The sequence below is a fragment of the Cladophialophora bantiana genome, assembly GCF_000835475.1.
Source record: "Cladophialophora bantiana CBS 173.52 unplaced genomic scaffold supercont1.19, whole genome shotgun sequence".
NCBI lineage: Eukaryota > Fungi > Ascomycota > Eurotiomycetes > Chaetothyriales > Herpotrichiellaceae > Cladophialophora > Cladophialophora bantiana.
The window spans coordinates 491423-512738 of NW_015971593.1; the positions used below are offsets into that span (position 1 = coordinate 491423).

Below are 21316 nucleotides of genomic sequence, written 5' to 3' on the forward strand. Positions count from 1 at the left end.
GCGGAAGTGAAGTCCGTAGGGTTGATGGTACCGAGCTGAGAGAGAGTTTCGAGCAAGGACTGGCATTTACGAGTATGTGGCAAAAGACGAATCGTGGATACCTGGTAGTCAGGAACGAGTACTCATACTGCACCGAGTACCTTTGGCCTGGAAGCCACAGCAGATAATCGATGATCTGGAAATGTACTCGGTATCTGTTCCATCGATAGGCTTGCTATTTGTTCCGAAGTGCTGACTTCGCTTGACGGGAGAGACGAAATTAGAACTTCGCAGGCCGTGTGCTTGTACCTGCATTGGAGTGGTACTTGTTGGCGAGACGAGCAGGAGGTCAGGCAAGTTAGGTCAGAGGGAGGGCCGTCTGGTGTCGGGTGTCTGGCGGTGTCGAGTGAAATTTGGCTGCTGCTATTTCAGAGGCGCGATGAGGCGACGAAGGCGAGTCGAAAGCTGCCCTAATGGCTTGGCACACAGGGACAGGAAACTGCGGAAAATGAGGAACATCTCCACCCTCATTCCACCTGCGTTTCCCCTGTGCACCCTGCACTTTTGCATCATCCCACCTTTTTGCCTTTGGCCGTTGGGCGGGTTGTCGATTTTCCATTCGCAACAGGATAAACAACCGAAAACAGACAGTCAATTCGAAGCTACCGTGCCAGTCTCGCCACTCAGGCTTCCGCCCTCACTCAGTTCCTGACCATTCAATGCTGATTTTCAGCGTGGCCTGAACCCAGTCGGATCTAGCATCTCACTGCCGTTGAGCTCGTCTGCCCCCCCGAGATCCAAGACCATCTGGGTCAATCTGACAAATGCCACTCAGGAGCAGGATCAGGTGTGAGACTTGTAAAGAGGTGGGACATGCTCCCACTGCCTCAAGGAACTGCCAATGCGCCCAGCTCAGCTTAGCAGAGCCAAGGCGCAACCCGGTCGATGTCGCTTTTCCAGAGAAATGAGCACTGAACTCTGAATCTCTTCGTGACAGAACCCCGAGGCCCAGCCATCGCGCTGGCCATGAGGCCCCGGATTCCAAGAGTGGCGGGCTGTTCTTGGCAAAGGCCTGGGTGACATGACCTGGCCAGTTACGATGGCGTTCATCCGGACCTTCGGTTCGTTCAATGCCTAGCGGTGCTTGGGAGTGCTTGGGAGGAACCCTCAGCCTCCACCCTCCGCTCCTGCGCACTTCCAACCAACTTGCCAACCTTCAGCTGTCTTCTTGGCTGCTGCAGCACCAGAACTCAGCTTTCGCGCGGTGACAACTTGTCCCTGATTATCCAATAGTGACTTTCCTCCTTTTGCCAGGATGACTCGTCCCATCATTCAAATCATCGAAAATATTACGCCGAGCCTCACGACTCGAGTCACAATGCTATCGGCTCTAGACCGCTACGAGGAAGACTCTCGCCCAAAGCGATATGTACCAGTATGTACCAGCCTCGACTGGCTGCGAAGGCTATGTTCCCTCGCGGCTTGTCCAGATCTGGCGCGCTCGTTTCAATTGACATGCTAACGGCCCACACGATACCGAAAACCGGTAAGGCCTACTGAGGTGGTGTGCCAATGTCCTGCAGGTATCCTCCGTACCCTGGTCAGCCCCAGAATCAATGCCACTGCTAAGACGCTAATCGATGTGAGAGAGTGAACCTCCAGTATCGAGGCTGGTCACTGCTTCCAGCTCATCGTGGCGTCCTAAATCCCCGGCTTCCTATCACGAGCCACTGTATCATCTGGACGGCTGCAGCCATCCACGGACGGGGCTAGGAGGGTGAACTCAATCGACCCATGCTTTATATTATACTCTCCCCAACCTCTCCCTCTGGCCCAAATGCTTTCTATTATATTGTTCTCACTTCATTCTAAAAGCACCCGTTCCCTGTACTCTGTACAAGGGATTTACTCTCGTTGTTTGTTCGATTTCGTTTCTTGTATTGCATTTTTGTTGCCACAATGGCTTTTCCACGGCTCATTGCCGTGCTCTCCTTCCTGTCCTTCGCTTTTCTCAGTGCCGCTGCCCCCTCATCGAGATCGAGGTCACTTAATGCAAGAGCCGACGACACCGTCCACTTCGAGGTCACCCTCACATGGGAAGATTATTCACCCATTGGAGGGATACCCAAAAAGATGGTCCTCACCAATGGCACTTTCCCAGGACCAGCTTTGAAGATGAAAGTCGGCCAATCAGTGGAATTCCTCGTTCACAATGAACTCCCCGACCCAACTACGATTCATTTCCACGGCATTGTTCAACAAGGCACTCCATGGTCAGATGGCGTTCCAGGTCTTTCGCAACGAGCTATTGCACCTGGCTCATCGTACCTATACAAATGGACCGCCGATGCAGCCGGAGTCTACTTCTATCACTCACACTCTCGCTCTCAGATGATGGATGGACTATACGGCGCCATCATCATTTCTCCAGCATCTGAAGATGATAAACCATTCTCTCTGATCAATAACGATCCAGCCTTCATCAAATTAATGTCGGCAGCGGATGATGAGCTGCAGCCGGTCTTCATCTCCGATTACAACAGGTACACCTCTCAGGAGCTTCACGAGCAGGAAGCGAATGCCAACATCGACTTTGCTTGCTCCGATGCCATCATCATTAACGGTATGGGCTCACAGTACTGCTTGAGCCGCGACGAGTTGACGGCCTACACCAATCCCAAAGTCACGGCTCTGCTGGCTTCAGTTAGCCCTGCTCAAATCACCGACAAAGGCTGCCTGCCACCCAATCTGCCAGCTACCCAGGGCAACTTCACCTTTAACATTGACACTCTTCCATCGGATGCTTATTTCACTTGCAATCCGTCAACTGGGCCCATGGCTTCATTTGACGTCGACCCTGCCAAGGGCTTTGCGGCTTTGACCTTCATCAACCCGGGTGGATACGAGCTGCTTAAGTTCACCATCGACGGACACAAGATGTGGGTGTATGGGGTGGATGGTGGCTACATTACTCCAAAACTGGTGGATCAAGTCGTCGTCAACAACGGCGACCGATACTCGGTTCTGATCGAGCTCAACCAGCCTCCCGCCCAGTATTCCATCCGAGTGGCCAACAACGGTCTCAATCAAGTTCTCAGCGGCTTCGCTGTTCTGAATTACAAGGGTTCAGTTGGTCCCGCGTCCGAGGATCCCAACGCGCTTGCCGCCATGAACTTTGCTGGAGTTAATTTGACCACCCTCGTGACCTTCAACGACAACCTCGCTTCTCCTTATCCCCCTTCGGCACCTGCGCCCACTGCTGATGTCACGTACCAAATGAACATCAAGAAGCTCGGGCAACCGGCCGGCGCGTACCAATGGACCCTCAGTGGTGTCAACGCCTTCGCCCCAGAGCTGGAAGATCAGACTCCTCTTCTTTTTGAAGATCCAGCTAATGTCCAAGCCAGCGATCTCATCCTCAAGACAAACAGTGGTCAATGGGTCGACTTGATTATCAAAACGCAGGGCCCCCTTGCCCAACCTCATCCTATGCATAAACATTCCAACAAGGCCTATGTTCTAGGCAAGGGAATTGGAAATTGGACGTGGAACACTGTTGCGGAAGCGGCCGCTGCGCTGCCAGCTGGCACATTCAACTTCGCAAACCCTCCTCTTCGCGACGGCGTAAGTTTTTGTTCTCTGAACGGTGCTAGCCCAAACTAACATTTCTGCCACAGTACACGACCACCCCCAATGAAGTCAACAGCACCTGGATGGTGCTGCGTTATCAAGTTACGAACCCCGGCGCGTTCCTTTTCCATTGCCATGTCCAAACACACGTGGCTGGCGGTATGGCAGTCGCTATGCTCGATGGCGTTGACAATTGGCCAAAGGTGCCCACCGAATATGCTGAAGGCAACGGCATCATCTATAGCAAGCTCAAGAAGAAAGGCAAACTGCATCCCAAATCAACATGAGACCCCTGTGTATAACCATGTTGTACGCAACATATATATAATTACGGCTTCGTTCAGGAAAATTGGAGATTTTTTTTTTTTTTTGATACCATGGAGAGAGTGTGGTTATGACAGATGACAATGTAACTTTTGAGGGGTGCACGTGCATCCATAATGGAGCAGCGCCTTGTATTTTCAGCATCTCTTGCCTGCTATTAATTTTTGAAGCGAAGAGTTCCTGGTGTACGGAGTATGATGCAATCAATTCCAATGAAACATGTCTCCCATCTCCAATCGCGCTCTTTGGTATTGACTCTCGCGTCCCTCGGAACCTGGCATCCACTGTCTTCTTTTCCCGTTCCAAGTCCCAGGTTCCAACAGACCCCCGCGCCCGGATGAGCAACAAGACCACCGGTGCAAAGCGAGAACAGGCTGTGAACAAAAACAAAATTGCAAACAAGGCTCTGGATGCGCCTAGGGAGACTCGGCCAACCAGGGCACGCTACCAGTTCTTGTTACATATAAACCTCGGCCTGGTAGCCTGACTCGCTAGACAGACAAGCTTTGCCCGAACAAAACCCAAGAAAGAGGAAATTTCAGTGAAACGCATGGCAGGGCACGCATGCCACGCAGGACGTTCGAATTTTAAAATTGCCACCGTGGTTCCAGGTTCTTATCTTTGTATCATATCATCCACGGTCCCGGTTACACAACGCAATCAATCAAGCCTTGTCAATCTCCTGACCCACAGAGCAATGGACCCATCGCGTGTGGCATGGCGTGTTGTGGTGTGGTGTGCCATGCCCCTTTTCCCTGTACTGTGTAACAAATATGTATAGGTATATCTCCCTTTTCCACCGTCGGGTCGGCAAAGGGCGGTCTTTCCGTCCTGTCTATCTGACATCATGCCGGCGCACGGCTACCACGATTCCATCTACATAATCTGATCCATCAATGGAGAGAAAGGGGGACACACAGAGAGAGTCACACGCGCTCCAGAGTCATATCCGGTCATATATGTGCGGGTCCGGACTCTGGAGTAACTTGCCGCAAAGAAACGCAAGTAGGTACGGAGTACATGTATGTAGCTCCTTCCCTCCGAATCTAGCTTCTGGGAAAAATAACACAGGTGTCCAAAAAGGGAAGAAAAAGACAGAGATATTAATTAATATTATTCGCACTCTCGCCTTATTACAGATTGGCCAAACGTAAACCAGCCTGACACGTGATAGACCAGTCCCCCCCCTTTTCCCACCCCCTTGATCTTCTGTGGTGCTTGACGCCCTTGTCCGCAATTTCTCCTAAACTAAAGCTAGCCTCGCCTTGTCTCGCCCTGTTAGTTGTACCTGGGAGAAAGGAGGAAAATACGGGGTAGATTGCGCCCCGACCTCCAAAAAAGTCTTTGCAAGGGTTGCTCGATCCAGATAAGTGTACATAGATACACGAGGACGAGGACGAGGATGCAAACAAGTATGAGGATAAGAACTAATCTTAGTACAAGGACAAGGATGAGCACTAAGTTCTCTCTACGTCGTACCTCTCACAGCGCGGAACAGGCCGATTGAGATGGCTGGGATGTTGGATGATGTTCATTGTTTCCGTCTCTTAAATGTACAGGTACCCTTGACACGGGCCAAGTTTTTTGGGGGATCTTGCATCTACTGGGTACGGTAACAGTCCTTCTGTCATACGACGAAAATGAGATGAGCTGGGTTCCGCAAAGGTGTACATGTACCGAGTAAGGGGGATATTGTAGAAATGCAATCTTGGATCAAGTTTGAGGCCGCAGGGCCAACCGCGAGATTCCGAGAGGTAGAATCTGATTGTTGGCTCTCTGGAAAATCTTGAGGACCTCATCAGCATATCTCCTACGAAACACGCCGCGAATAAGGCGAATAGTGGAACTGAAAAGTGCTTTTCTTCAAGCTTGTAATGCTATTCCTTTTGTGGTGACTACCCGCGACCAACAACATATGCACATGCTGTGTACTCCGTAAAATGTGCTGCCGATATCTGAGGGAGGTGTCTGTGAAGCCCGGCTGCAATAAGAGGATTTCGAGCGACTACTCCATTCATCGGCAACACGGCTAATTCAGGTGTAAAGACCCAATATTGTCCCTCCTTCGAGCCACTTGCTCCAGTTCCACACCTCCGCTTCTTCCCTCCCGACAAGAGACCACTCCTACTTATACATGCACAAAGATTCGAAGAGTATCCCTTGGCTTCAACAAAGGTGAGACTGACGAGTAGTTGCTTACTGTGGCCGTACCATTCCATAAAACAAGCTAATGGCGCAATGGCAATGGTATCCCATAAGCCTCAGCATGCTTGGCCTGATCATTTTAGGTAAGTGAACGGTAGCCAACTGCACCGAAAGCAGACTCCACTTACCACCTGCTCATTAATCACCCTTCTGGACCAGGCCTTCCACGGGGAGGCTGAGAAGAATCCTTCGGGGAGGCCTGCAGAGCGCGCTGCTTGGCTACGTACTTTGCCAAATGCAATGCCTGTGGGGTCCTTACGTAGAGACTCTGAGACGGCGTTGCGCAAGTATGGCAAAAGGTCATGGAAACTGGGAGTCCTGGCAGAATGCAATGTACTAGCCAAGGGAACAAAAGAAGAGGTAGGGGCAAACAGATCATCTGGATCAGTGGGAGGCGTTGCACAGAACGCTCCACCTTGCTCTCGATCTTCCTCCAACCCTTGGGCAGACCGCAGGACTGCATATTGAGTCGGTCCTTGCGCAGAAATGTGCGTCGAACCCTCTGTCGGACCCTGTATTTCCTTTGGTTGTTGGCCTCGTGCTCGCCTATATGCAAGACCCTTGCTCAAGTTGTCAGGGCGAGATAGGGGAGTCTGACTCTTCGTTACCCGTCCCGCCTTGACCGCACGACGTTGAGCTTTTTTGGCTTGTTTGACCGACAGGCCTGTCGGCAGAGCGGGCATAGCAGGTATAGTGGGGACACCATGCACAGCGCGCATTGCGAATGGTCGAATTAAGTCTTCAATCAGAAGTTCTCCAGGCTCCATATCTTTCATCTTGTCGGAAGCCAAGATGCTCTTCCCACCATCAGCGGTCACCCGATTTCTGATGCGGACTCTGATGAATGCGTCTTTCAATCGGCGTACGTTGCCATTGTACACATCAAACAATGCTGCAGGGCAGAATATCAGAGCTTCGCCAGTCTCTAAGCCAACTATCATCTCGAACAACGTCGTATTGCTCCATTCCTTGTGGCGGCTGGCACCAGCAAGGTGGCCTTGGAGCATGTCAAACCAAGCCGGCGAATTGAATCGGTGAACGATGCAGACATTGCAGAGATCGATGAACCGTGGCGCCAGTGTCGGTTCTTGCGTCGACACGATAACGCGCGAAGCGAGGTGGCGTTGTTGACGGACAATGGATGTCAATTCATCCGTGAGCTTTTCAGCCTCTCCCGATCTCGTAAGGAACTGCAAAAGGTAAGATAGTTAGTAGATACGAAATAAAAGATATCATGGCCCACCTTATGAGCTTCATCAAGGGCGATGATTCGACCACAGTCACCGCGATTCTCCATGAAGATTGACAGACAAATCGTGAAAAGGGTACACGCATCGTTCTCATTGACAAAAGGGCAGCTTAAATCGATGATGGTGAGTGACCCTTGAGCTGACTTGAACATGTCCTTCAGAAGGGCCATGGCCTGCGCCGGCTGGTCCTTGTCCGCAAGGAAAGACTCGAGCATTTCCAGGCGCAGTCTCAACGGTCCGCTTTGTTGGGAACTGAGGTCTTTACCCAGCAATCGGTCTTTGAAATCAAGGTAGTCCACGCCCCCTGCACCCTTCCTCTCAACCGTCATGTCGCGGAGCACCTTGAAAAGGACTTCCATGTAGAGTGGTATCTTGCCCTGGTCGTCGATCGCCATCAACGTCATTAAGCGTGTGACATTGAGTTGATTTTCTTGAAAGTAGAGTGGAATGACTTCTGGACGTGGGGCGTCTTTAGGCAGACCAGGGAGGTTTCTATACAGTCGGTGCATTGCATGAATGTTGCTCGGCGACACAAGAATTCGCACAGGGATTCCCGATGAGCATAGATACGCCGCTTCGCACAACTGAGTGCTCTCACTGCTTGTGAACTTGTCATAGTGAAACACGAGGCCGGCGAGAGGCCTCAGGTTCTCTCCCGCTGAAGATGAAGCCAGGAGCGAGTTCTCAAGAAGGCAAGAGAGTGAATGACTCTTCCCGGCGCCCTGCGAGCCGCATATGAAAGCTGACCAAGGTGCATTCATGTTGGCGAAGACAAGATCGTCATCGAGTGACAAAGTCCCAGCTGTATCTGGCACACTTGAATTGTAGGTTTGCTCACGCATGCCCAGGAGCCCATATTGGGGGAAGGCAGTGTTGTTGGGATCAGAGACTCCAATGATTCCGTTTCTCAACGCCTTCTGAACATGATTGGAAAACAGCGGGCATGTTTTGATTTCTTCAGCCTGGGCACCTTGGCAGCCATCAGAGGCATTTGGCGGACGACCTTGCATCAGCTGGAAGTATCCATGGTTTCTTTCTCGATCCATCTGATCCGCCGCCTCAGGCACGGTGTAAGCCAGCACAGTCTCATCATCAGCCACCGCCACCTGTCCATGCGGTTGAAAGCTGCCATCATGTGGAATGAACCCCGCTGGCTCGCGTTCACGTAGAGGGAGGTTGTCAATGAAGCGTTGATCCATAAAAGGAGAGGCTCTTTCTGAAGGGTGGAACATGGCCTAAAACTTGTCAGCACGAACCTAGATTAGGTTGAGCGTGATAAAGGCTTACACCAAAAGCCGAAGCGGCTACGGAGAAGGGATTGGGGAGGCGCCGCAATGCTGAGAGAGATGTGGCGTGCTGGCCATTGTCGGGGTCTTCTACTAAAGTAGAGACCGACATGGCGCGAGACTGGGGAGGTTGAGAGGCGTGTTCGTCACCTGTATCTGCACTGGAAGCTGCCATGATGCCTGCAAGAGCCGTGCAGCGGAGGACAGGAGCGAAAAGACTCCGAAAATTGACACTGCTAGCCAGCTGTAAGAAAACTGTCTTTTTATACACTCGGGATCATGACATGTTCCTTACCTAGGTACCGAACGCCGAGGAACGAGGAAGTGCAGGGCGACACTGACTAGACAGCATGTGAAGAGCTCGTTACCTGACTGTAGCCGCGAGCTATCTAGTTCCCAGAAGCGACGAGAGGATCTGGGACAGACGATGTTGGAGAGTGTTGGAAAGAGAAGAGGCTGAGAGGACGTTGGGTCCGGCAAGGAAAGAACAAGAACACCACTAGAAGTGAATCACAGCTTCAAGGCAAAGTACCACGGGGCCTAGGTTGCACTGGACGAAGAGATTGATTTCGACCAAGTCACATACCATTATCGCAATGATTTGTAGGGGTTCTGCATCGTTTGATCTTTTTTCTTTTTCTTTTTCTCTTTTTTGATATCACCGTCGTAGGCGCAGGAACAGTTTGACTTGCCTGATGGTTCCGAATTCTCTCAAACGAGATCTCCATATGGACTTGGAATCTGTCGTATTAGTTTTTGCTGCTCGCCCATCGGCCTTGATCAATCCATCGCTAAATCATCTCGACGTGCTGTCCTCCCTGCTCTCAGAATCTCTCCCTGGTAGTGGTGGGTTCACCCCCAAGCCTCCCCTGAGGAACAGTGCTGCTCATGTTTCCCACGCCTCCAGAATGAGCACCTGCCCCAGTCGTTGTGCCTCCGGCGGCGGCGGTGGTCGTTCCCCTAGCGGCTGTTCCCCCTAGTTGACAACCCATCAGCATAAACACCAGAATTGTTGCTGGCAACAGCTTGAGTTTGTCTCTTACCAAAGTGACTATCGGCCTGATGTGTTTCTGCTTCTCCTTTTTCCTTGATCGCTTTGTTTTTGATTTCTCCCTCTCGGTCATTGAATGCTGTGTCAATCGATTCGTTAACCGAGCCGCGGAGAGTGTCCCCCATGCCCTTGATGCCCTTCAGAACGGATTTCACGTCGCCCACGGCCTCATGAGTCTTGTCTTGCGTTCGGTCGGCCATCTTGTTACACGTCGGTTTTCTTCAGGGTACAGTGAGAGCAAATTCGCTAGTAGAGGATTACGGTTTTGGTCAGAGTGAGAATGCGAGGTCCAGGGAAGGCATTTATCAGCCAGGCCAGCTTCGTAGTACCCTGTGCACGGCGGCTGAGTCCATGTGAGCCATGACGACACCGAGTGTGAGCGCCGGCGAAGAAATCCGTGACGCAAGTCTGCGAACGCGAATATGGTGAAGATGTGTTGCGGACGCGGAGAATGAGGCGGAGGATGATGATGAAAGATCTTGGCACGCCGAGAATGCCATTCGCTGCAAGGCTTTGACGATCTATGCCTCGAAGTCACTTTTGGCACCCCCAGCTTCCCCCCGGGCCGCTACATCCGACGCTTAGGGACCCAGCGAGCCAGTCTCGCCATTTCCTCACACCTGTACTCGGTACTCTGTACATACAAGTAGGTAGATGAGCATTGTTGACTCCTGCCCAAACACAAAAAAATGTATCTGTTGCAAAGGATCACTGTTCTCTAAAGCAAGCACGAGGTGTAAACTGAAATCGGTCCCATCAAACGCCAATAATGCTGTTCCGGCGTGTCTTCGACTTTGCCTTCAGATAACCTCTGCATCATGGACTCGAGTTTTGCTGTGGTCTCCCTTCATCCTTCTGCCTGGTTCGTTATCATCTCCAATTCTACGACTTGCCGATCCCCCTGGTCCGCCAATACCGTCCTTCTCCCAGAATCTGTTCTTGTTATCTTGTCCCGTCACCAACCCGACAAGGTCGAACGGATCAACCAGTGTCAGGATGAAAGGTCTATTCTCGACCATTCCGGGCCCTTCGATCTCTGTCTTACCGTCCACAGCCAGGTATATCTTGTTATTGTGAGGAAGGTATTTCAAGGGCGGATAGATGTTCATAAGATAAGTGTTGAAGAGCATCGGGACGACCTCTAGTACCCAAAAAGTCCACTCTTTTCCGTTGGCTGTCGAGGTTGGCGGATAGAAGAAGGAGGCGGTGCGAAACGCGTTGCGGATGAGAATGAGGAAGCCAGATGCATAGAGCGAGTACACGACTACTTTCACTTTGTGGGTGAAGACGTTGGCTGCGATGCATCGTCTGTGGAAGATGACTATAAGGTATATAAAGCCGAGAAACCTGCAAATCGCAGTTAGTCTCTATGAGGATGTTCCGAATTCCGGTGACGATGACGTCTCCGATGACCATGCATTCTCATTGGGGACGCGGTAACTCACATGCCCAGCAGAAGAAAGAGCGACACCTTGACCAATATGATGCCCATTTTGATTTTTGATTCGCTGTTACTGGAATTCGCCGCGTACGAGGCTCCGTTGCCTGCAATTATCCCGTCGACCAGGTCCAACGCGACGAAAGTGGTCCAGACACGTCCTGGGTGAAGAGGAGACAGGTACGGTATATAGTACAACAGCCTGCCGAAAATGAAGTAATCTGCACCGTTGTAGACTGGTGGAGCGATGAACTATAAATCTGTCAGTGGGAGGTATATGGACGTTGTGCGATATTGGAAGTGCCTTTCAGAAACGAAGATGATTTCGGAGACGCATGGAAACTCACCAACAGAACCGTACTGGCAATAAATACGCCGAGATCATCGGTATGATAGGCACCGTATTCTCGAGTCACAAGTCCTGCAACAAACAGTGCTGCCGCCCAAGGGAAGAGAAAGCCAATTCGCCATGAGCCCTTGTATTTGAGATTGTTTTGCCACACGTGAAGGACGCCCGAGATGAAAAAGAGCACAGCAAACGCAATAGAGACACCTTTGGTTGGCTTATATACCCAGTAAGATATGTCGGAAGAAGAGGCCATGGCTTCAGACTCCCGAGTTTATGGATTAAGTAGGAGATGCGGCAGGAAGATATCAAGCAAGCCTGAGATCATAGGGATAAACTGGTGGAAATACGAGCGTTTAAATATTGGAAAGACGAGGTCGCATAGAGAGGGACGATTCTGTTACCAGATCAACATAGTGCGCCGCCACAAAAGTCCGTATGATCTGAAAGTGCGCACCACGTTAAGGGGTGGCTAAAGTCGAAAACAGCCCGTGGATACGCCTACTCCAAAGCAGCCACGTATATCCACGTGCCGAATACGCGATGGTAAAGTCCATGAGAGTCGCCGGATACTTAGGTTGTTTCGACAACAACTGACGGGCAACTCAAAAGATGGCATCTTGCTGGGGAGCTTGCTGGCATCCCTCGTCAGGAGATCTGAATGGAAACAGGACTGAAGCATGATAGGAAATGCCATTGATTTTTGGCAGAACAAGGACGCCTCGTGGTTGCCTCGCGAGGAGCGGCACCCTGATTGACGGGGGAGATGAGTTGTCTGTCGATGCGAGGTCGCGAAATGGCCTCGAAATGTCTTAGCTCTGGGAAAGATCGAAGCAAATTCCAACGTCGCGAACCAGGCTAGTGTACCCGTGTCGATGGGTTTCCAGAGATGGCCACATTGGGCAAGGGGTTTGTGAAGATCATGAACGAGATCCGAATACGAGATCCACAAGGAGCATGTACTTGGTACAGTGGGTCCTGGGAAGAAATCAGCCTTGCCGTTTGCCTTGTCCGGAAACAGGCCGTGAAACAGCCGAGCCACGTGACGGGCTCAGTCACGTGCTTCACAGTTCTCATACACGTGACGTGATGCTTCACAAATCCGCCGAACCTCGGCACAAAATCGCGGCGAGAACGACATCATGATACTGTGACCAACGAGACAACATTCCTGAATGCCTTCAGTTTTCCGTAGGGGTTTCTTTCATCTTGGAACATGTAGGAGCCAGCACTCAACGTGCTGTGGCAACAGTCAATGCCGCTCGCTTCGAGTGAAATCTGTGCCGATATGCCAGTTTCTCTGAGATAAATGCCACTGAGGATGGAGTTTGCGCTGCACTTCTCATACTCAAAGTCGCCGACTATCTTCGGGCCACGGGAAAGATTAGCTGTCTCACCAACAATAATCATTTTATCTCTTCATAGTTCTTGACTCATTGTCCGGACAGATCAGGTATTACCCTCGAGTGCGAATTCTATGAAACCATCCTGAGAAAGGACCATCTCTGCCTCGCGTCTGGTGCTTGCTTTTCGTTGGTGAAGGACTATCAAATTACCTCCCAGACACCAGCCGTGAAAATATCACAATCGCCACAATGGCTCCAGACAACCCCAACGGAATAACAGCACATGAGGAAGCTGAAACCACCTATTTCCAAAGCAACCCGGCTCCCAAATCACTGGCTAACCACGAGACGCTGGCCCGAGAGTTCATCCAATATCATCTGGAGAACGCGCCGGATCGCCGAATCGCTCTAGTCACTTCGGGAGGGACGACTGTCCCTCTGGAAAATCAAACAGTGCGCTTCATTGACAACTTCTCCGCCGGTACTCGAGGAGCCACATCCGCCGAATATTTTCTGCAAGAAGGCTATGCCGTCATCTTCTTACATCGGCAGTTCAGTCTCTTGCCTTACTCTCGACACTACAGCCACAGTACCAACTGCTTCCTGGATTTCATGGAGGAATCTGAAGATGGTGAGCGGGTTGTTGTCCGAAAAGAATATCAAGAGAAGATGCGCCGAGTCTTGAGGCAGTACCAGCACGCCAAGCACAGTCGGCTGCTCTTACTTCTACCCTTCACCACAGTCACAGAATATATGTTCGAGCTTCGCAGCCTTGCTGTAATTATGCGTCCGCTTGGGAGCCGGGCGCTTTTCTACTTGGCTGCGGCGGTCTCTGACTTCTTCATCCCGAGAAATCGGATGGAGGAGCACAAGATCCAGTCTCGTGAAGGAGGAAACAGTCGTCAGTTGGTGATCAATTTGGACCCGGTTCCAAAGTTCCTCACCAATCTGGTGCATTCATGGGCCCCAAAAGGCAGCATGATCGTGAGCTTCAAGCTCGAGACAGACCCGGACCTTCTTGTAACCAAGGCCGAACAAGCTTTGGAACGTTATCAACACGACCTCGTGATTGGCAATCTGCTCACGACCCGCAAGTGGGAGGTCGTCTTCATCACTCGCAATGGTGGAGAGAGGTGGATCCGAGTCCCCAAGACGAGGCGGTCCAAGAGCTTTTCAGGAGTGGAAGCGTTGGTGGGCAAAGCAGAGCGAAAGCATGGACCGGAACTACACGATCTAAATGGAGGTAACGTGACGGAGGGCATGGAAATCGAGAGTTTGATTGTTCCCGAGTTGGCCGGGATGCACTCAGAGATGATAGAACAGGCGTCCTAAGCCGCGAAAGGAAGAGTCTAGATAAACTCGTCGTGGCTAGCTATGTTTGGAGGAGGTGAATGGAGGTGATGGGATTTGGTGCGATCCCGGGCACACTAGCACCTTGGAGTAACTCTTATGGAGAGACAGTCGACGTGTGTGTTGCGAACTTCTCATCGGGTTACGGAGAATATAGGGCCAATGGCTAATTGAAATCACCCAATGTCCATAAGCATGAGTCTAGTTGTGTCTTTGCCGACCACACTTCTAGGATGACGCCAGTGGGAGTCGACGACCGCCGTGTCCGATGATGTGCAAATCCGCACTCTTCCCCGGTCCCAACAAGCCGGAGAACTAGTCCAGTAGGCAGCGTAGGGCGTCAAGTGGCTTCGGCGACAGCACAAATCTAGACTAGGCAAGGGAGGATGGCATGGAGCGGTCGGTGAAGACGCAAAGACTCAGTCTACCATTGGAATAACTTGGTGTCTCCTGTCGCCGCAAAAGCAAGAGGACTTGGTCAGTCGGAGAGCTGTCAAAGTTCGATCAAGGCTGGGACGGATCGAGACAACAAAGCCTGGTTGGGGATCCCAGTTCTGGAGAAGAACTTGGAGGTCAATCCTTTCGTGCTCAATCCGAGAGCGGTTTGCGACGCGTGGCGCATGATCCCAGGGGATTCCGATTCAGTGCCTTCAGTGGATGGTATACAGCTGCCAATAACTTAGATAGATGGCAGTTGAGCCGACCCAGCCTTTGGAGAAACTCTAGCACTGCACCAAAAGTATCAGCTGGCGAGGTTTACAGGTTTGAGACAGAAGACCGAATTGCCTAGGCCCCTAAAATTCGCAATCTCGACCTCGTCCTGAACCTCTTTTACGACGAATGGCTCTCTGACATGACATGGTCGGGCGGGCTGCTATTCTCTCAATTGCAGTTTCTCTACTCAGAAACGAATGTTTCTGGGCCCATTCACGCAGACCGTCCATGTCGGTAGGTGAGATTGTTGGGTTCATTGGTGCCCGCACTTTGTTCAGATGTCTCGTTCTTTGGGACTTTCTGGGAGAATATTACGACGGTATCCGTTGTCTTTAGTGAATGACTTCGCTTTGTCCTCTTATAAGGGCGGAAGTACGATCTATCCTAGCTCCCTAACGATCTGTTGACAGGGTTGCAAGATAGCCACTGTGGTAAACCACCTGAGACGCTAGACGCTTCACCAACTGCGCAAACTGCCTCAACCTCGTTGTTCCTTCAGTTCTGTGACAGGATGGCGACGGAGTAGGAGGTTTCAGGAATGCTCTTGTGGTTATAGGCCAATGTATATATAAACAGGCAGAGTCTCTCTGAATAGCCAGGGGGACAGGACACAATCAACCAGACAGGGGACATGGCGCACCGCTCACTTGTCTCGCAATCGATCTTCGAGGCCGCTTGGTGGGCCTAGCATCGTGCTCATCCTCCTCTGAGGAGTTCATATCATCGTACTCGCTTTCTCTAGACGTAGTCACGCCAGTTGCCTGGATCCTTGTCCTGCTGGAATTAAAGCTGTCTGGAGACATAGAGCCGAAGGATTAAGGATAAAAGAAGGAAGTCAGCTTTGGGTTTTGTGCAGAAGTCCCTCGAGGACCAAAGATGCCGAGCTTTGGCTCTGAGGGACCCCGCGCTGTTTAGCTTTAGACTTGCCTGACAGACTTCTCCACACTCGGTACTCCATACTCGTACTCCATACTCCCTGCCGTGACCCCACGTTACGGTTCTTCGAGCCCTGCACTTTCTCTACCCAGATCACTCGCTAACAAAATATTTATTCCCCAAGAGCGGCTCGATCCTAGAAAGTGAGCGGAGGCCGCTTTAGCCGAGCCTCACTGTACGTTTCCTGAGCAGCACCTAGATGTTCAGGAATACCTGATCTGACTCCTGTATTTCCACTCACAAAAGCTCGTCGCCTCTATTTAATAGTTTCCTCCCTAGTAGACGATCAGTCAATATAGGACGATTGGCCCTACATGAATGGAAACTACCAAATAAAGACGTTCTCAAGCTCTTTTGAAGGGCCGATGCCTCATAGAGAAACAAGATCGATCTTCAGCCCCCCTGTCCAAGTTGGAACCAACTTCGAATCTGCACAAAGCACGTTACATGCTAGCTTTGCCCGAACTTCTCAGCCCTGAACCCTGATTCATCGATGCACGAGACGACCTTCTGGGCTCTTGCTGCAGAGCTGGTAGTTTCGGTAGCGGCAGCCCTCCCATACCGGCAAGTAGCCCTCCTACATTGTTCATGAATTGAACAAGATCATCACCGAGCCATTCTGAGAGTAAATATGTCCTCGAATGTTCCATTTCCCGCAGTATCCTACCAGCAATCTACATACAGAGGTTCAGTCGTGTCTCTTTTGATCAAGTGGTCGGGGATTGTGGACATACCAAACAGCAGACACCTTGTCGGCTAGGGTCGACCGACATTTGAGCGATCACATGAGCCCCATGATGGAGAGTGTTGTGCTCAAAACCAGCTTCATACCATGCTTTTGCGAAGTTTTCAGTGAGTCGCGTGGCTGTAAAGTTCGGTGCTATGCCGTTGACGCGGATTTGGACTTTATTCGCAGCTCCCTGAGATGCGCGCAAAAGTCCGGTGGCTCCATGCTTCGATGAAACATATGCTGCGACGCCCGTTCCTCCAAAGTATCCGGAAGTCGAGGTGACAAGGACCACAGAGCCTTGTGAACCGTCCCGAAACTTGGGCTCAATTTTTTGCCATGTAGAAGAGAGCAAGGCGCAAAGCTACACGGGATTAGCGTGGTATGGCCCCAGCAGCATGCAGACTTACTATTCAAAGTTTCCTTGAGATTGATGTCAATGACCTTGTATGCCTCTACGGGCTCCTTCAAGTGGCTATTTTCGTCAGCTTCGTTACTCTCCAGGACGGGTCTAGATTCCATAACCCCAGCATTGGCGACGACAACATTGACGCTGCCGAATCTCTCTTTTGTTGACCGAAACAAGGATGTCATCTGAGCCCAGTCCAAGATGTCTACAGGAACGAACATCGCCCGTGATGGCTCGGAGAATGAGGCCATCACGGCCTCAGCGAAGCTTCGCATTTGTTCTAGGTCAGCCAATACCACATTCGATCCATGGTTATGGTAAGTCCTTGCGGTTTCACCACCGATGCCGCCCGTAACACCGGTGACAATGACCGTTTTCCCTTTGAGCTCTTCGAGGTTTACGTTGGTGAGAGCTATTGACCTCATGGTAAAGTTGAAGATAGAGTGTGGCTGGTCAGAAAACGTCTGCGACTGACACTTAGCTAGGTTTGAAAGCGACTCTTGAGGAGCACAAAATCTACTTCCAGTGTGAGGTAGGGCCATTACCTCAATTGATCATTGCTCTTGGAGGTAATCTTCATGCACATCAAGTCGACCAGTAGCCGATCCACCGCGCTTCTCGGAGAAGACCAAACAGCCGATAGCCAAAACAGGCTGTGTCGTATTCAGGGGCGCGGAGACTTCAAAATCTTCCGAGGCCTCAATGGGACTGTAGTAATTCACGTCGAAGTCTTTAACGAGCCCGAATTCAATCTTCCTGTCGTCTATTATCCGCAATACGTTATGTGAGTGCCGATCCACTTTGTCCATGATTTGTGGCAGGACAAGGACCGTGGCCGTCAAACGGGCAGAGCGAAAGTCCGGCAATACAATCTTCTTTCTCAGACCCTGCTTCTCCACCACGTTCGAAGCATCGTCCACTCATTTGAGGAGACCATCAACAGCTTCTCTCCGTTATTTTAAATAAGGGGATCATCGAAAACGGCCGATGTCGTTGAGAAACCATCCTCGCCATCTGGTGTCGAGCTAATAGAGGCCATCGAAGCCCAGGAGGCTGTCTCCTACACACGAGAAGAGAATACTGGTACGAGAAAATACAGCCTCATGAGAAGATCATCACATCATGACTGATGATTCCCTGCTTAGGATTGTCTGGAAAATCGATTCGAGGTTGATGCTAACGACCGCATTGATCTACCTGCTTTGCTATCTGGACCGAGGCAACATAGGTACAGTGCTATCCAACGATTTACGAGTGAAAGCCTTGTTGACTGCTCTCGTGCCCAACTGAGCAGGCAATGCCAAAATCCTCAATGCCAACATGGGCGATGCTATGCCACAGACCAACCACATGACCAACTATCAATTCACGATTGCTCTGATGGTTTTCATTGTGGCCTATTGCATCTTCGAAGCGCCTTCCAATCTGGCATTGAAGGTCTTCACCCCAAATAGGCATGTTAAGCTGACGCCTTGGATGAAATTGTCCGCTTTTGCTGACTGAACCCTCCTGTAGATGGCTCGGTTTTCTTGTCTTTTCCTTCGGTGCAATTTGCTGTGGTATCGCCGGAACGACCAACTTCGCCGGTGTCACTGCTCTCAGATTCTTCCTCGGTGCCGCTGAAGCTGGCATCTTTCCTGGCATGATCTTTTTCATGTCCTTTTGGTACAAGCCCGAGGAACGCGCCACTCGAATTGCAATTTTCCTCTGCAGCGCAACTTTAGCTGGGGCTTTCGGAGGGCAAGTCTTCGCACTGCTCTTGGTGGGGAACGCGAACAGCTGATCAGTGTCTTAGAGCGATTGCTTACGGTGTCCGACATATGAATCGTACAGCGGGCCTTGTGGCGTGGTGTTGGCTCTTCATTATCGAGGGTCTCCCATCAGGTGAGGAGCTACAGATGCGCTTCCACGACTGATGTGGAAGCTAATGGTTACTGGCAGTCTTGGTTGGGATACTCGTCTTTTTCTTCATGCCAAACTATCCAGAAAATGCTAGCTGGCTTACACAGACCGAAAAGGCCATCCAACGCCAACGTCTTGCCTCCGAAAATAGTTCACACGGGTAAGTAACTTAGCCTCTACAAGAAGCCTGACGTAGCTGACCAGCCCCGACAGCGAAGCCAAGATCAACTGGAAGGATGCAAAGGCAACCCTCAAGGACGTGAAACTATGGGTGCACTATTCCACATACCTCGCAGCTGGCAGCGGAGCTACATCTCTTTCACTATTCTCTCCCGTTATCGTTGCTGGTCTCGGGTACCACGACTTGCGAGCCCAGCTCTTCACTGTCCCACCGTACGCGATTGCCTACGTCGTTACGCTCGTGGTGGCTCTTTGGTCTGACAATCGACAAATGCGAGGGCACTTCGCCTGTGCCGGATTTAGCGTCGCGGCAATTTCTTTTCTCATCCTTGGTGAGTTGTATCTGTGATACATCACCATGGTGATTTGGAGACATTGCGTGCTGACTCTCAGGAAGCTGCCATTCCAGGCACTCACTACGGTGTTTGCTACTTTTTCCTGATCCTCGCCACCAGTGGCTGTTTCTCTGCTCTCCCTCCTCTGTGTACCTGGGTCGGAGACAACGCTCGTTCAACCACCGGAGGCTCTCTAGCCACGGCACTGAATGTCGCTTCCAGTGGGCCTGGCCAGATCATTGGCATTTGGATCTATCGCGCGCAAGATGCACCCCTTCACAAGCTGGGGCATGGAGTCAATGCCGCGAGCCAGCTCATTGGGGCGTCTGTCACCTTAGGCTTGTATTTTCACTACAAGAAACTGAATAGGAAACTTACAGGCACGAATGCGACAAGGTGGATTGCGTAGCGGAATGTCCACAGGCAAGCTATCTCAAGACTGGAAAAACACTTGACGACCGAGGTTGGGGGAAACAGGAAGATGGACCTTCAACGATGGCTCAGCCTGGCTTGTCGTTGTCAGAATATGGCCTGCAACCTCTTGATTTCACGTCCACATAGCCAGTCAACCTCGCCCTTTTAGGTAGACAATCCATAACTCCAACTTTCTCAATCTCTGGTAATTGCATTTATTGTGGACTGGACGACGAAAGGGACTTTCCTTCCGTTTTGGAGATCAATAGGGCTTTCTATTTAGTGATCTCCGTCAAGCTTACATGAACCGCCTCGATCTTCTTCAGGTTCTTTGCTCCCATAACATAGTGAATGGAATCCTTGAATGCCTGGGTCTCTCGAAACTGCATGTGCGCCTCAACAGAAGTCCAGCCAACCAGTAGTACATATGCCTTTCCGCGCTCCTCCATCCCTGGGATGTCAATCTCTTCATCCACCCAACCTGCAGCAGAAGCCGTATAATTGTGCGCATGGTTTTCGAAAATTGAGATGAAGTTCTCTACCTCCTCGGTCACCTTGTCTTGATCATTCTGCGGGTATGTGTTTCGAAACCACATGGTCACGACCTCGGTAATTGGAGACGTGGTGTTACTGAGAGCAGGGACGGGAGGATGAGGCCTGGGTCGAGCATGATATCCTTTACCGCGCCAGCGACGATAGTTCCGATCCCCTCCATGAACGGTTCGTAGGCACTTACAAACGGTCAATAGGCGAAGGTAAGGGGGATGGAATGTAAGCACATACTCAGCATTCATGAACCTTTTATGGTTCTCAACGTCATCCCAGTCGACAAACCATCTCAACGTCAGAGGGTTCTCGATTTCCCGGCCCCAATATACGCGCTGGACACCGGGCTGCAAGAGAATGATTTGAAGAAGGTCGTCATGAAGTTTGTCCATTGGGACTGGTTTGGTTATTTGGGAATTTCTCATCCTGCAAGGGAAGAAAGACGACTTCGGCGACACCCATGCTGTTGTGGTTACCTCAAGACCCCAGCCCTTCTTGGTGTTTCTCGAGGTATTATGGAAAGAACCTACTTTTAGTGATGTCCAACCGCCATCAAACCATGTGGCAATGAGACCTTGAAGTATGGGATTCCGAACCTCGCCTTGCGCCTCCAATGCGGCTGCCGTGATCAGTCTGAGCATCTTGGTGGATCGAGGCTAGGACAATTTATCTGTACTTCAAGGCTGTAGTTCTTGGAGAATGAAATCAACTACTGAAAATAGTCCGGTGCGAAGTGAAGCCGTAGTGGGTAATCGCATTGGTCTGCAAAACAAAACCGACAAGGCTCCCCGAAAAGGGGGTTTTGTGTCTCGGAGCCCTCTTTAGTTTCCCCGATTAGCTTTATGCAATCCCAATTAGCCTCGACCTTGAGATGGCGCTGGCCCCCCTCCGTCAACATCAGTTTCTCGCATAAAGAGAACCTCCTTTCTTGCGTTGAGAATGACACTG

General features: G+C 51.0%; 9 protein-coding genes across 9 annotated transcripts; 3 read left to right on the plus strand and 6 right to left on the minus strand.

The window, feature by feature from the left end:
* Positions 1-1938: 1938 nt before the first annotated feature.
* Positions 1939-3896, plus strand: Z519_10739 (uncharacterized protein; the record flags this gene model as incomplete). Its single annotated transcript, XM_016768455.1, has 2 exons — positions 1939-3603; positions 3657-3896. The coding sequence occupies 2 exons, from the start codon at positions 1939-1941 to the stop codon at positions 3894-3896; spliced, it is 1905 nt and encodes a 634-aa protein (XP_016615362.1).
* Positions 3897-6160: 2264 nt separating this feature from the next.
* On the minus strand, positions 6161-8849 carry Z519_10740 (uncharacterized protein; the record flags this gene model as incomplete). Its single annotated transcript, XM_016768456.1, has 4 exons — positions 6161-6208; positions 6267-7328; positions 7382-8623; positions 8676-8849. The coding sequence occupies 4 exons, from the start codon at positions 8847-8849 to the stop codon at positions 6161-6163; spliced, it is 2526 nt and encodes an 841-aa protein (XP_016615363.1).
* A 649-nt stretch (positions 8850-9498) lies between these two features.
* On the minus strand, positions 9499-9925 carry Z519_10741 (uncharacterized protein; the record flags this gene model as incomplete). Its single annotated transcript, XM_016768457.1, has 2 exons — positions 9499-9650; positions 9718-9925. The coding sequence occupies 2 exons, from the start codon at positions 9923-9925 to the stop codon at positions 9499-9501; spliced, it is 360 nt and encodes a 119-aa protein (XP_016615364.1).
* Positions 9926-10525: 600 nt separating this feature from the next.
* On the minus strand, positions 10526-11765 carry Z519_10742 (uncharacterized protein; the record flags this gene model as incomplete). The annotated part of the gene is made up of 3 exons (XM_016768458.1): positions 10526-11072; positions 11171-11415; positions 11511-11765. 3 exons carry the CDS (start codon positions 11763-11765, stop codon positions 10526-10528), a joined length of 1047 nt encoding a protein of 348 aa, XP_016615365.1.
* A 1339-nt stretch (positions 11766-13104) lies between these two features.
* Z519_10743 (uncharacterized protein) lies at positions 13105-14187 on the plus strand (the record flags this gene model as incomplete). Its single annotated transcript, XM_016768459.1, has 1 exon — positions 13105-14187. The coding sequence occupies one exon, from the start codon at positions 13105-13107 to the stop codon at positions 14185-14187; it is 1083 nt and encodes a 360-aa protein (XP_016615366.1).
* Positions 14188-16298: 2111 nt separating this feature from the next.
* On the minus strand, positions 16299-17416 carry Z519_10744 (uncharacterized protein; the record flags this gene model as incomplete). The annotated part of the gene is made up of 3 exons (XM_016768460.1): positions 16299-16529; positions 16590-16946; positions 17027-17416. 3 exons carry the CDS (start codon positions 17414-17416, stop codon positions 16299-16301), a joined length of 978 nt encoding a protein of 325 aa, XP_016615367.1.
* A 129-nt stretch (positions 17417-17545) lies between these two features.
* On the minus strand, positions 17546-17800 carry Z519_10745 (uncharacterized protein; the record flags this gene model as incomplete). Its single annotated transcript, XM_016768461.1, has 1 exon — positions 17546-17800. The coding sequence occupies one exon, from the start codon at positions 17798-17800 to the stop codon at positions 17546-17548; it is 255 nt and encodes an 84-aa protein (XP_016615368.1).
* A 511-nt stretch (positions 17801-18311) lies between these two features.
* Positions 18312-19817, plus strand: Z519_10746 (uncharacterized protein; the record flags this gene model as incomplete). The annotated part of the gene is made up of 6 exons (XM_016768462.1): positions 18312-18475; positions 18507-18735; positions 18779-18875; positions 18933-19053; positions 19107-19405; positions 19471-19817. The coding sequence occupies 6 exons, from the start codon at positions 18312-18314 to the stop codon at positions 19815-19817; spliced, it is 1257 nt and encodes a 418-aa protein (XP_016615369.1).
* A 280-nt stretch (positions 19818-20097) lies between these two features.
* Z519_10747 (uncharacterized protein) lies at positions 20098-20760 on the minus strand (the record flags this gene model as incomplete). Its single annotated transcript, XM_016768463.1, has 1 exon — positions 20098-20760. One exon carries the CDS (start codon positions 20758-20760, stop codon positions 20098-20100), a length of 663 nt encoding a protein of 220 aa, XP_016615370.1.
* Between the last annotated feature and the right edge of the window lie 556 nt (positions 20761-21316).